The sequence below is a fragment of the Gekko japonicus genome, unplaced genomic scaffold (genome assembly GCF_001447785.1).
Source record: "Gekko japonicus isolate JY-2015 unplaced genomic scaffold, Gekko_japonicus_V1.1 scaffold79, whole genome shotgun sequence".
NCBI lineage: Eukaryota > Metazoa > Chordata > Lepidosauria > Squamata > Gekkonidae > Gekko > Gekko japonicus.
In genome coordinates this window covers 763,848-779,485 of record NW_015167530.1, presented here as the reverse complement: position 1 = coordinate 779,485, position 15,638 = coordinate 763,848, and the positions used below count along the sequence as shown (strand labels likewise).

Genomic DNA, 15,638 nt, shown 5'->3' with positions numbered 1-15,638 from the left:
AGATAGTCACACAGGTGTTTTTTTGGACCTAAGTTGGAAGATGTTCTAATTCAGCAGCTGTGCATTTGGCACCAGACACATGGCTTTCATCTTTAGAGGCCTCACACAAACATCTTTGTCTTGGGCCTATAGATCTTGCTGCTTAACCTTCATTTTCTTGGTCCAGTATTAACTTATTGGTTATCTTATTGTAATATGTATTATTGTTACGTGTACCTCAATACTGTTTGACTTCTGAAGAAAGCCTCAACAGGGCAGAAACGCGTCAGGTCATGTGTTGAGGCCACTTGAAGTTTTTAACGAGGCTTTCATTGGGCCCTTATGTATGTTTTTAACTGTCTTTCTAATAAATACATGTATTTTTTATATTAGAAGTTTCAACTAGGTTTTTAATATTTTGCCCTTTATCAGACTTCTTTCTTACCCTTGTGGTTCTTGATTCCAGTTTTTGGGGGTCAAGTTTGTTTTCCCCTCCCTGTGTCTTACTCCCTTCATTCCATGCCTGCTGCAAAAACTTCTCTGTTGGAGGTAGTTAATTTGCTAACTAGGATTACTCAGTGGGTGTGCCAGGATCTGACCCGGGAGGCACAGCCAATCTGCTGGCTGCACTTGGCAGCCACTCTCCTCACTCTGTGTTTCCATTTTAGGCATTGAGAAGGGACTGGACTGCACCGAAGCAGAAAGATGTTTTAAACTGGGAACAACTGATAAGTCAGGAATAGCCAACAAAGAGGAAGTTTATGTTTGTTTCATAAGATGAACCCAAGGGAAAAACAATGGCCCAGATGCCTGTATCCTTTCTGTGTCATTCAGTCAAGTGCAAGATGCATGGGAAAGAAGACGAGGCAGCTGAAGGGCCTCACGACCAGAGGGCAGAAAGTGAAATCTGCCCGCTGACTTTCAGCAAGAGACGCTAAAGAGATCCAGGAATTCTGGAATGCTGGCACAGTGGCATGTTTCCTACCACTCTGTTCAACAATGTGCTTCCTACCACTCCAGCCAACTTAAGTGGCTCTTCTGACATGGCAATATATTCCTAGGATTTTGTTCAGAGCTAGATAATAGGCTGTGCCCGGCAACCGGTGGTAGGGTTAGGGGCGGGGATATGGAGTGAGTGTGAAGTCATCTGTGCCACTATGTGTCGTCAGGTAGTTCTAGGCAGGGGTCATTTCGTAGAAAGAGGTGCCGGCGCTCATTAGCATAACTCATTAGGATAACTTATTTGCATATGCCACACACCCATGACATCACCGGAAGTGTGTCAGAAGGCAACACCCACTGCAACTTACCTGGCTGCTTCTCGCTCCTCATGGCTGCTGGGAGCAGGGGGTGGGGCTTGTTGCATGTGCCCGCCCCCTGGGCTCTTTACTGCCGGAGCTCCGCTCCTGTGCGCTCCTGCAGGAAATGACCCCTGGTTCTAGGAACTGCCAAAATCTTTCTAGAGTTTCTGGCAATACTCTTAGCTATCCTAAAGCTAGTGGCACATATGATCCCATTTAAAAGGGGATCACATAGATTCATGGAGAATAAGTATCCATGGCTACTGATGAGTAACAGTAACACTATTTTGATAGACTTTGCTAAGTGCTACAGGCAGATAACATTAGGCTGGGCCTTCACCCAACTCTGTGAACTTTGATACAGTTTTCTAAAATGTAAGAACAAATGGTCACTGTGTTTCAATAAATAAAAAGCTTATCTGCTGGCTCACTGACACGTAACTAGACTATGTAACATACGGGAATAGAATGAGCCCATGTATGGAAAACATGCTGAAAACTAAAGCCATTGTTCTGTGGCAGTTGTATTGAAGGCCATTGCTTGCTAAGCACAGAGGAAGATAAGAGAACAACGGAAACTTGTGAGGGGCCCACAATAAGGATGGAAGAAATGCATACTTGCTATGCAAAGTTATGTGCATGCTTGAGAAGCCATTTACTGCATATTATAAAAGCTAACACCATCATATTTTGGGTGGACCTCTTGGCTATTCTTTTCCTGGGGTCTCCTTTGGTGTAGTGGTTAGGCACATGGACTCTTATCTGGGAGAACTGGATTTGATTCCCCACTCCTCCACATGCAGCTGCTGGCGTGACCTTGGGTCAGTCACAGTTCTCTCAAAGCTGTTCTGGAAAGAGCAGCTCTTGAAAGAGCTCTCTCAGCCCCACCTACCTCACAGGGTGTCTGTTGTGGGGAGGGAAGAGAAAGGAGATTGTAAGCTACTCTGAGTAGTAGTGAGGGCGAGGTATAAATCCAATCTCTTATCTTCTTCTTCTTTATTCAAATAAAGTTTTGCACTGCTTGGAAGGAATCTCTCCTGTTGTGTTTTTATTGGAGTGAAGCCCACTAGGTAAATAGTCTGTTTGACTATCACTACTAGCCATGGTGACTGAGAGAACCTCCACATGCAGAAGCACTAAGCCCCTGAATCCCAGAGCCAGGAGACAAAAACATCAGGGGAAGGCCTTGGCCTCTATGCCCTGTTGTTGGCCCTCCAGAGGAACTGTTTGGCCAATGGCCACTGTGTGAGACAGGATGCTGGACTAGATGGACCATTGGTCTGATCCAGCAGGGCTCTTCTTATGTTCTTATGTTCATTTTTTTAAAAGGTCTGGGGAAATGGCAACTTGAAGGGAGCACTTTTTAAAGGCTCCAGATCTATCTCACTGTTGAACTTAACATGTCAAGAAAGGGGAGAATTTATTTCTCTATCCTTAACTCTCTCCCATGGGGGAGACCCAACTGACAGGTGAAGGGGGGGCTGATTTATCTAGCTCCACTGAGTTCTGATTCAAGCAAGGGCAGTGGAGATAAGGTGGCCTCTGCCTTCAAAGTCAACCTCCTCTTGTTATTTTCTCTTTTTTCTTTCTCTACCAATCTGTAAAAAAAAATGTGTTTATGGCTCCTTTTTTACATTTTACCGGACTACAGCTCCAACACAGGAGATAAGCAGACTTCCAGCAGCACCTGACTGCAGTGGTAAGAGGAGACATCTTTAAAATTTATGGCTTTTGGACGTAACATGTCAGGAAAGGGGAGAATTTATTTATTTATGCTTTTTAAATTACAGATATTTAACAAAAGATTTACGTGAACTGTGTAAAGATAAATGACTGAACTGCCTTTACAAAGCAGAATGGAAATATTAATTTAACCAGATCAAGTATATAAAATCTTTTTTTTCTTTTCTATTTTCTTCCCTGGATGAACTTTATAATTGTGGCTTATCCTCTCTGTGGACTATATAACTGGCTACTCCTCTTTTCTCTTGTTTTCTTTTTTCCCCCTTGATGAAAGATGTATATTGAAAAGGTTCAGTGCCTTGGCTACAGCATGACACAGTAAAGAGAAAGCAACACATAAATTGACTGATTTGCCAAAGGATTGCTCAATGGAAATACAAGATTTCTTTTCCCCTCCTGTGTAATTATTTACCTAAGCACATTCTTCAATACTCCCCAGAACAAAAAGCAAGAAGAAGCTTCTGGACTAATTTTTACAATACCCCCCCACACCTTTCTTTTTCTATAAACCTCAGATGAATCAACACACCAGGAAACAAAAACAAAGATGCCAGGCTGCCCACCCCTTCATTTTATTTTTTTATTTACTCCAAATTCTCTGCCGATGTCCCCAACAGAAGCTTATCATGACAAGAACACAAGAAATAAAAATGGTTTTTTTAACATACAGCAATATGGTAATTATTCAGGGGGAAATCAAGTCCTGGCAAGATATTAGAGACGAAGGACTCAGCATTCAATGGTTGCTATATTATCAATCAGCTTCAGGACTAAAGAAGATTATCAACATGGAAGGTGGAGATCTAAGAGAAGTGACTGAGTTCAAACAGCTGATTATAAAACAAGAAGACAATTTACTACAATGGATATATAAGTTATTACTTCAGTTAGAAACAGAAGAACAAGTGAAAAAATGTATTATTAAATGGATGCAGAATTTTAGAGAGCAGATACCTATGCATCAGTAGGAATGGTTATGAGGAAAAGAAATTAAGAAAAAAGAAAAAGAAAGCCACCCAGGCATTAAGTGAAAACCGGTAAAAAAAAATTTGGGGGGGATGATATATAACCCCTAGAATATTGAAATAGAACGTTTTACTGTATGTGGTGCACTTGTAAAAAAGCAAAAAGATATTGATGGAAATACATGGAAAAATGCAGAACATATTAAAATTTAAATTCCCTGTGGAAGCTTAAGAATATGCTATTAGGTATACCGTCTAATAAATTACCAAAATTTTTGGAAGAGATATTCAAATACATGTTGACAGAGGGTAGAATTATCTATGCAGCAAAATGGAAATTAGAGGTCTGTCCATACTTAGAAGAATAGGAAAATAAACTTGCTAAGTATGCAGTAATGGCAAAATTAACAACCTATGTGAGAAACAGATCAATTACGAAATTTGAGGAGAGATGGAGTGTGTATTATGCAAGCAGGAGACGAATTTGGAGTCAGAAACAGTTAAAAAAATGTATATAAATGTATTGCAATGCAGAAGCAGAATGAAAACAAATTTTGTGTAACATCTTGAATATAAATGTATAAGGAAGTGGATTTTGAGCAGAAACATCTTTTATTTTATTATGAGATACATAATAGACTTTCTTTTGGACTTTCATATAGTACCTATCTGTTAAAAGTTATAGCAAGTATGTAGAAGTGGCAAAATATATAATATTAAATATACATTAATGATGAAACTAATAATGTAGTTGCAAAATAGATCAGTTATGAAATCTGAAATTTAAAAATGTTGAATGTAGTGTACACCAAGAAAAGTAAGGACCGTTGTATTTAATAGATAATGTCTTAAATTATAATAAAGGGGATGTTGGGGAAAGATATTTTCTGTTTTATATACTTTGTAATATATAATTATCCTTGATATATACAATTATGTTATATAATCCCTCTTTTCCTTTTTGTATCCCCTCTATACTATTACTTTGCTTTGTAAAATAAAATAAAATATTTTTTTCAAAATCTCCCAGCGGCAGGCAACTATGGCTGCCAGTTGGAGGGCTCCCACCATACTGGGAGGCCTAGCAGCCCCAAACTGCATGTAGCTGAGATTTTTCAGATAGCACAGAGACATCTTTTACATCAGGAGGTACAACTGAATTAAACATATACAAGAATAACCTTTTGGGGCCATACTGAAGGTTCAGTTAGTCCAGTCTAGATTAATCTTTGGTATGATCTCTGGCAATGGTCAGATAGATGTCATCCTCAACCAGGGGTCATTTCCTGTGGGAGTGCACAGGAGCGGAGCTCCAGCAGTAAGGAGCCCAGGGGGTGGGCATATGCAACAAGCTCCACCCCCTGCTCCCAGCAGCCCTCAGTCGGGCCAAGATGAGAAAGCAGCAGCCAGGTAAGTTGCAGAGTCCACCACCCCCGGCCCGCCTTCAGGTACAAGCTCTCCCTCCTCTGTGAGGGCAGATCTACACCCCCTCCCCCCATAGCTAGCAATCCAAAACAGTCCAGTGGTACCTTTAAGACCAAGTTTTATTCAGGGTACAGGCTTTCCCTTCTCTGTGAGGGCAGATCTGCATGTCCCCCCCCCAATAGCCAGCAATCCAGAACAGTCCAGTGGAGCCTAAGCAGTGGGTGCTGCCTTCTGACTCACATCCGGTGATGTCAGGGGGTGTGGCATATGCAAATAAGTTATGCTAATGAGCTCCTGCACCTCTTTTTCTACTAAATGACCCCTGCCCTCAACTCATTTTGCAGTTTCTACCTGCACTGGTGCCCTTCATAGCTGCCATTTCACCTACAAACCACTGGAGGCAGGGGTTGCCAACATTCAGGTGGGGCCTGGAGTTCTTCCAGAATTACAGCTCATCTCCAGACTAAAAAGATCAATTTCCCTGGAAAAAACAGCAATTTCAGACGGTGGACTTGATGACATCACATCCCTGTTGAGCTCCTCCTCTACCCAGATGCCACCCTTCCCGGGCTCTGTCCCCAAATCTCCAGGAATTTCTCAACCCAGAGGTGACAACCATAACTGGAGGGCTGTTTTGGGATATTTCTTTATTTAAAAAGTCAGTAATTTTTATACTGCTAGAGCATTATCACGTTTACTGATAAAGCAATTACCGTGGTGGTGGGGAGTCAAGGAAAGTACAAGGCAAAGTGCCAAGTGGACCCTCTCACCACTGTAAATACCTCTGCATTCATAGCGGCAATGGAAGTTCCATCACTTTGCCTAAACAACCTGTGTCTGGGCACACATGCGTACACGTGCACACATACATGTTGAATCTGTACAATTTCAGTTAAGCCTCAACTTGCATGAAACAGCTTTTCTGTTCCTCTTGAAGATTCAGCAGCTCCTTTCAGCCCAATCCTGTAGGAACCAGGAGGAGGAGGAGATTGGATTTATACCCCGCCCTTCACTCAGAGTCTCAGAGCAGCTTACAACCTCCTTTCCCCTCCCCACAACAGACACCCTGTGAGCAGTTTTCCCTCTAAGCTGAGTTAGTGTGAGCTAGCTCACAGTTTTTTAGCCTTCAGTTCACACATTTTTGTCTTTGCTCAGAAAGGATGGCTCCAGAACAAACTAATTTATGCAGTAGCCAAACCGCTCGCTCACAAATTTAATGCCAGCAGCTCACAAAGTAGAATTTTGGCTCACAAGACTCCACAGCTTAGAGGGAACATTGCCTCTGACAGAAACTGCTCTTTTCAAGAACACCTCTGACAGAACTGTGGCTTGCCAAGGCTCCCCGCTACCCAAGGTCATCCAGCAGCTGTGAGTGGAGGAGTGGGGAACCAAACCCGGTTCTCCCAGATTAGAGTCCGCTCATTTAACAAGTACACCAAACTGAGAAGGCCCCACCCAACACCAGCAGCTCACACTGCAGCCTGCCTCCAATATCTGAATATCCTTCTAATGTCTGGTCTGAATATTGGGAAACACTATAAAAGTTGGCTCGTTTTCATGTGATTTTTCTCTGCTCCCAGTCTGGTGTTCTACCAACATACCAGAAGTTTGGGAGAAGCCACCTGAGAAAGCGAGGACAATGTCGTAGGAGATAATTCCATGCCAACGGCACATCTTAGATGGAGGGGCGGTAGTACTGTAAACACTAGGACATTGGGCTTTAGCACCAGCCTGATCTATCTGTAAACAGATGAAGGGACCAGTGAACTCTGAAGTCCCTCTTCATATCATCATAAGCTATCTGCAGACAGATGGAAAAATCAGTGCAGGCCGAAGACCCAGACATCATTCTGAGCTGTAGGAACTAAAAGTACTCAATGCAACCCACTCCAGCCTGAGAGGGGAATCTTGCAAACAAGACTATGCTTTTGGCAAGAGCAAGCAAGCTATAGCCTCTGAAACACGAAGGGTCAGCTTGACATATGACAGCTGGGCTGCAAGTAGTGAGTGCAGACAGCTGAATGAATCTGGATCAGACCAGTTCACTATCAGTATCAGTTCAGTATCAGTAATGAGAGAAGGCTGGATTCCGCCTTGATGAAGAGACAGTGGTAAGTCTAAGTTCATTACATTCTTTAGATCTGCATGATGAAGCTAGAGGCCCCAATGTCTTTTTGTTTGTTATTTCAATATTTATATCCCAATAGGGACCAAAAGAGGTTCACACATCTTTCTCCCCTCCTCCGTTTTATCCTTGCAACAACAGCCCTATGAAGCAGGTTAGGCTGAGGGAGAGTGACTGGCCAAGGTCAACCAGCAAGCTTCCATGGACACAGTGCCAGGTTCAAACCTGGGTCTCCCAGATCCTAGTTTGACACCATAATCTAGGGACACTAGCCTTCAGGTGGGACCTGGGGATCCCCTAGAATGACAGCTCATCTTCAGACTACAGAGATCTGATCTTCTGGAGAAAAAATGGATGCTTTGAAGGGTGGAGTCTGTGGCTTTGTATCCCACTGAGGTCTCTTTCCTTCCCAGGCTCCATCCTCAAATCTCCAGGAGTTTCCTAACTTGGATTTGGCAATCCTACCTCCCCATCCCCTGCCTGTGGCTAGGGAGGCCCTGGCAACCCTACTAAAATCACTGTATCACACTATATCATTTGCTGAAGAGATTTTTCTGCTCTCTGAAGGCTTCTAAGCAGGGAGGAGTCAGAAGACGGCATGCCACCTTGATAATACTATTTGTCATTCCAGCTAAAAATATATGGTAGGTGAGAAGGTATAGTATGGAAGAGACTTAATGTTGATATTCAGAAACAGTCTAAAACACAGAGGGAATCATAGCAGGCGCGACCAATCTGCAAAGGGCTGACTCCAGCTGCCCGCCTGCCTCCATGGCCACCACTTCACATCTCCTGTCAGTGAGTTCCTGACTGGGCTCCTCACAGTCAGTAGTAAAAGCAGCTTCCTACAGTTTTGTGCCCACTGCCTTACCTCACTGATGACCACTGCTGTACAGCCAATGCTATACAGGTTCCACTCCAGAGAAGTCTGCAGTCACCAAATAGAAGCACACTGAAACTTCCCATCCTTCAGAAACAATGACATCTCCTCCTTTCTTTCAGAAACAAGCATTTCTCATGGTAAAAGCCTGAGTTGCTAGGCCTCAGGTTGCCATCTATGATCCCTCAGTTCTCTGTGTTGAGAACCATGGCTCTGAGTACAATCTAATAAATTTCCTCTCACATATCTCACCTGGTAGGTCAATTATGAGCCACCCATCATCTTCTTCCTCTTCAGAGACAAAGGGCTTGGGTTCTTCAAGGCCCTCAGGTGTTCTGGTGTCACTGAAGAAGAGGCTGGTGAAGCGCTGGAACATGGCTGGAAGGTGATTTCCAAGATGGGCTTTGTGAAGAAGAAAGATGGAGATGAGTTTCTAGGTGCCTGCTTCAGGGTGTGGAGCTGGAAGTTGCTGATGGGGAGCAGAGACTTGGACAACTTGATGGATGAATTCTTCTGAAAGGCAGGAACTGCTTGTTTCCTAGCGAAGTCTTATCTGAGTTGAGTTACATATAGTGCAATCATAAGGTTCTTCACTTGGCTTCAGTGCAAAGGCCTGCAATGAAAGGAGAAATTCATTCAGACCGTCTGAAAAAGCAAGAGCTGTTTGAATCACGAGGAACTCATGGCCTGGAGAGAAGAGGGGAAGGGAACCTTTGCATGGATCATCAGCTTAATTAGCCATGGTAATTTTCTTTACCATCCCCATCCCCACAGGGCTGTCTGCTGGGTTCTTCTGGTTCTCATACTGGCTGCAACACTTAACTGCACCAGTCCTTTTTCAAGGGCTAAGTCAAGCTCTCTGCATCTCAACTGTTCTCAACTGTTTTCCTACAGCCTTTTTCGCTGTGATTAATGTTAACCCAGCTTTCCACACACAAACATGCAAATAAACCCAACATGACTCTTCCAATGACTTGCACTGAATTTGTTAAGCACAGGTTCAGGGCATATTTATGGAAATAATAGAAGTAAGAATAGATTATCAGAATGTGAGTTCACATTATGTCTCTGCCACTGCCGCAGGGCTCAGGCACTCTGTGTTCCCTGTGTCACACTTCTCAAACCACAGGGGTAAAAGACCATTTATCCCAGCTTCCTAACTTAAGGCAATATACCAAAACAAGACTACTGAGAGATCAGCCTACAGTTTTCTTGAAAACAGGTGATTCCACAACCTCTCCTGGCAAATAGCTCCACTGGTGGATTGCTCTCCTAGGGGAGGGGCCACCGCTGAGTAGAGGAGCATCTGCTTTGTGCCCAGAAGGCCTCAGCCAGGTTCATTCACCAGCGAAAAAACTCAGGTAGAAGATTTGAGAAAAAAATCTTTCTCTGCATGAGAGCTGCTACTCATTGTACACAAGATGACCCAATGGTTCAATTCTTTACAAGGTGGCTTCAATACGAGGTGGCTTCAATACAAGGTGACACACATATATGGAGAATCCAGTGAGGTGAATTTTTGAGTGTTAGATTGGGACTTCAAAGACCTGGGTTCCAATCACTACTCTTCCACGAAGCTCTCTCAGCCTGGCCTACCTGAAAGAGTTGTTATGAGGATAAAATGAATGATGGGAGGACAATGTATGCTGTCCTGAGCTCCTTGGAGGATGGTTGGCATAAAGATGTACTAAATGTACAAATAATATTAATCGTTAAGTATGGGGGAAACGCACCCTCTCATTTATGGAGTGATAAAGCCATGCTGCTACAGTAAACACAAAATGGAAATAAATCCAGAGTTACATTCTAAGATCTCTTGAATGATTGATCTATTGTTGTAGAAGCTAGAACATTTGTGTTTCCTGATTACAAACGATACAGACATTTTCTTTCCACTTGAACTGAAAGCAGGGGCTTAGAATGGCCCCTGTTTAATCATTGGAGCCCATCGCTAGTAACTGGGCCCACTCACTAGAAAACGCTGGAGAGTCAGACTATTGTATTCAGAGCAACTGTGTGGCAAATCAGATGGTATGTAAGTATCTTGTGACAGGAGCTTTAGGGAAGAGCAGGATCATACCAAAGCTACCCAGTTTTATTCACATGAATCCTGCAGAGCATAAGAGTAGCTTGGCCAGGACCACATAGTAAGCTTCATGATAAAGCTGGGATTTGAACTCATGACTTTCCAACCCAAGTCCAATCCACTTTCTACATTGCCGCTATTGTCTCCTCGTCCTACCACTGTCTGTCTTAATCCTTACATTCTGCAAGTCCTTCTTTCTGCAGCCTTCTAAATTATGCATCCCATCACAAGGTATTCACATACCAGGCTGATTAGCCACACAGCTGCCCAGTACCCTGCGGCTTCCAGCGGTTTGTAAAGCATGGTCAAGGTCATAGTTATTAGCAATATTCTGGGTTGATCTGGCAGCGAGCCCAAAGTCAACGGCCCTTATGAAGCAGAGCAGCTGTTCTAGAAGTGTGGAAGATCAGCCCTACTACTGTCCCTTACCATCAAAGGCTACAGAGCTAATTGATCTGCCAAGAAATAAAACGAGTAATAGCTGAAATTCTGTGACTGGGAGGAAACATGTACCATTCCTGCAAGTGTTGTGTCTGTTGCTTGAAGATACAGTCGAGCTGAACTCACATCACTGGATCTTGTGCTATTGTTGCACTAAAGCAGTATCCACAAATGGATGGGCTGGTCCACACAAGAAAATCCAGTGGCAAATGAGTTTCCTGATACAAGAGCACACTGCCCAGTGATGTGTGGAAACAGCCTACGTCTTCCAGATACAAAGGGGAGAGAACAGAAGCTATGCAACAGCTAGAATGACTAATCAAAACCCATTCAGAGACCAATAATAATGAATAACGCTTCACATTTATATAGCACACTTCCAGTGTTCAAAATGAGACACATTCATTGCTGTTCGTATTTATTATTAATGATTTTAAACACTTATTACCTGCTTTTCCACCTTACAGGAACTCAAGGTGACGTACAAGGTAAATAATAAAATACATTGAAACACTAGTTAAAATCAAGTAAGCAGGAGAACTAGTCAAATGCTGTAGCCATATAAGGACTGTGATGTTTTTCTTTTACTCTCATGGGACCCATGCATTCCAATTACTTCTGGGAGGCATTTGAGTAATCGCCGGCTTTTATTTTCTCAAAAGGGAATTGCTCTTTGTGTTTCATCTTGCTTCTTTGTCCCAGTAGGCTTTGGGACATCTTGAAACATGTTTTGCACCCATCCCAATTAAGGCTGTCCCATATCCTGTATTTCCACATAAGAACTACAGACCAGGGACTTCTCCATCATGCCATATTATACTGCTCGCTCCCTTCCCCGCTTTTAGCTTTTTGAGGGAGGCAGTACTGAACAATCTACCTGAATTCTAGAAAGGTTGCTCAAAATTTCATTATTATGGCTGTTTTTGAAATTCATTACCTCATTACTGCCCTGACCTGGCTAGCCCAGGCTAGCCCGATCCTGTCAGATCTTGGAACCTAATCAGGATTGGCCTTGGCTAGTATTTGAAAAGGTGACCTCCAAGGATTACCAAGGTCATGACGGACAGGCAAGCAAAGGCAAAACTATCTCTGAAGCGTCTCTTGCCTTAAAAACAAGTCTAGCTGGCCACCTAGTGGTGCATAACACTAAAAGAGCTAGAACTTCTTGCTGCCAGATAATCTTAGGATCTCCTGACTATTCTACACATAATGCCATACAATTATTAATTAACTACTTAATTAACCTCAGCACTCCTTAAAACAATCCTGTATTGTGGGCCAGTATTATTATTCCTCTATTACAGGACTGCCAAGATAAAAACCCTGCCTGTCCTGCTTCTGTAACTTTTACAGCAGTTTGATCTGCCAAAACTAGTAAATGAATACATGAAGTTGCCTCCTAATGAGTCAGATCCTTGGTCTGTCAAGGTCAATACTGCCTACAATGCCTGGCAGTGGTTCTCCAGGGTCTCAGGTAGACGTCTTTCACAGCACCTGCTACCTGAGCCTTTTAAAAACTGGATTGAACCTGGTCTCTTCTCTCAGATTGGTGTAGTGGTTAAGAGTGTGCAGCAACTGGTGTGACCTTGGGTCAGTCATAAATTCTTTCAGAGTTGTTATCTCAAGAACAGTTCTCAAGAGAGTTCTCTTAGCCTCACCTACCTCACAGGGTGTTTGTTGTGGGGAGGGGAGGGGAAGGGAAGGGGATTGTAAGCCACACTGAGACTCCTTCGGGTAGTGAAGGGTGCGGTATAAATCCAATCTCTTCTTCTCTTCTTCATATAAAGTAGATTCTCTACCACTGAGCCCATAGTGTGGACATAAAGATTCCCTGCTAATCAGGATGCCCATGAAAAAGTGGCAACTGCATTACAGAGAGCTGAGGTGGAGAGAATAGTGACTTACCTAGATAGCCCATAGCTAAAGATAGATTTTACTATGAACAAAAAAGGGAAACAAACTTAACTCTGAAAACTAGGATCAAGAACCTAAAAAGGTAAATCAAACTGAGTAGAGAGCCAACAATTAAAACTTAATTTATAAATAATATGTGAAAATTCATGTATTTATTTGTAAAGAATTTAAAAACATATAGGGGCCAAATCACACCTCATGTAAAAATTCCAAAACCATATATACACAAGGGCCAATAGACTTGACCTGATGCATTTCAGCCTTAGGGCCTTCTTCACAGGTCAAACACAATGAGGAACAAATTGGCTTATACCATAATACATAATACAATACAATTATACAGCATGAATACAAAATGGACCAGAAAGGAATTGCTGTAAAAAATAAAAAAAATGTGAAATTATAATAAAATGGCTAAACAAACAATACCTATATTATAGTTTTAAAAACACATTGACTTACTTCCAGAGTGAAATTCCTAGGCATAGAATGAAGATCCAATCATATGTCAAATGATATTTCACTGATAATAATCTAGAAGCAAAAGAAATAACCAATGCAATCTAAAATACTGAAACTTAATTCAAATGTAATTAATAAATAAAACTAATTTTGTTAATTCTGGTCCAGAAGGTGCCTTTCAATAGCTGTTCAATTCAAGCCAAAGCATACTCAGTAAGATTATCCCTTCAGCAAAGAGCAGTGTTGATAGACAAAAGTCATGGAGCTTTATACCAGGTGTTAGACGATGCAATCCTTGTGTAATGCCTTGAAATTGCCATACAGCATAACATTTACAACTATAAGACAATATAACAAATGAATCACAGAATAGATGTTGAACTGTCATAAAATCATACTACACCCCAGTCTATCTGTTAATTTAGACCATATCAGGTGAAAGGTCCATTTTGTATTCATGCTTTATAATTGTATTGTTATTAGGTATTATGGTATAAGCCAATTTGTTTCTTATTGTGTTTGACCTCTGAAGAAGGCTCTAAGGCTGAAACGCATCAGGTCAAGTCCATTGGCCCTTGTGTATATATGGTTTTGGAACTTTTACACAAGGTGTGAGTGGGCCCCTATATGCTTTTTAATTATTTACAAATAAATACATGTATTTTTACATATCATTTATACATTTTTAATTGTTTGCCGTCTACTCAGTCTGACCTACCTTTTCAGGTTCTTGATTAAAGACAGATCTTAACCAGACATTTCAATGGTACACACAGTTCAAACCAGAAAAGTCATATACTTAGGCCATTCCTCATAATGCATAATTACCTGATTCAACACTAACCAAGTTAGGGTTGCCAAGTCAATTTTTCTGACCAGCGGGGGAGCCTCGCCGGGCTCCGGGAGCTGTCCGTCGATGTGTGCGCGCGCAAAGCACGTGCATGCCGCCAGCACGTCACCGGAAGTGACGCACGATGTCGATCACGTTGAAGGCGTGGCCCCGATCGTCAGAGGGAAAACCATAAAGTTTTCCCTCCGACGATTGGGGCCACGCCCCCAACATGATTGATGTGGTTGCGTCACCTCTGGTGACGCAGCCACGCTGCGCTTCGGGGGGCAAGAGTTCCCTCCAGGGCCCGATTCCATGGCGGCGGGAATTGGGCCTCTGAAGCGGGGGTTTACCCACCCCCCACCCCCACTTGGCAGCCCTAAACCAAGTATCAGGTGCAGAGCAGTGCCCATCAGTGAGAGGATACAGGGTAGGGTTGCTAAATCCAGGCTGGGAAATTCCTAGAGATTTGGGGTGGAGCCTGGGGGGAGGGTGGGACCTCAGTGGGGGTATAACGAGAGACAACCCACCCTCCAAAGCTGCCATTTTCTCCAGTGGAACTGATCTCTGTAGCCCAAAGATCAGTTTTTATTCTGGGAGAACTCCAGGCCCCACCTGGAGGCTGGCAACCCTAGTTCAAGGCCTAAGCCCTGCCAGCAACAGCCCAACCACAGAAGCCGCATACAAATGTTTGCTTTGGCTGGAGCACTTATGCTCCTCTGCACCCCCAAGATTGTCAATGATTTTGACATGAGGGGAAAAGTTAATTTCTCAGCAGGGAAGACTATGCATCCCAGAGGGGGATCCTTGGTTTCAGAGTCCAAAAATTATAGTTCTGGGTTCACAGTTGGCACGATGTGATTTCCCAAGCAGAACTTTCATACTTTCATACAGTTTTTGTAATATGTTAATACTTGCCCCAGGTCTTATTGAAACAATGCCTTTTCCCCTGAGTTCCCTCCATCACCTCTTCACATCCCACGGGCTCGGTCCGACTGGATTTGCACAGGACTATTGCAAAATCTGGCTCAGAGGTGGATAGTTGCTCCTTCCTTTTTCATACTGACCCTTGTCCCGCCAAAAGACTTTAGTTCAGTGTCTTTTGGGACCTACACATGACAGGGCTGGGTTGCAGCAATTACCTCGGTAGGGAGCTGCAATGGAAGCCATTGTGATGCCAGCAAACACTGGCAGCAATGGATGAACCCTGCAGGGGGGGAGGAGGCAGTGCAGGAGAAAGCATGGTAAGGTGGTCTGTCCCACAAGTCAATGCAGCTAATAAGCTGACACTAACTCAGCATACAGCCCTGGGTAACACCCACCCCACTGCTAAATTTGTTTACTCAGAAGAGAGTCCCAGTGAGCCCACAGAGACTTCCTTCTAAGGGAAGTATGCTAAGAAGGACAGCTGAATTTAGCAGGACTTGCTTTCAGGCAAACATGCAGATTTTGCTGCCAGTCTGCAAAAAATTATTTCCTGTGTAGTCA

General features: G+C 43.0%; 1 protein-coding gene across 3 annotated transcripts in view; it reads right to left on the bottom strand.

Moving 5' to 3' along the window:
* The window catches only part of TP53INP2 (tumor protein p53 inducible nuclear protein 2), a 65,720-nt gene that overhangs the window by 30,759 nt on the left and 19,323 nt on the right, over positions 1-15,638 (bottom strand). For 2 of the 3 annotated variants that reach the window (XM_015413404.1, XM_015413403.1), the window contains one exon: positions 8,671-9,031. In XM_015413404.1, coding sequence (XP_015268890.1) covers positions 8,671-8,794 — 124 coding nt within the window. In that variant the 5' untranslated portion in view covers positions 8,795-9,031. Of the gene's footprint in view, positions 1-8,670; positions 9,032-13,321; positions 13,384-15,638 lie in introns of those variants that run through there. The other variant, XM_015413405.1, reaches the window with a different exon arrangement.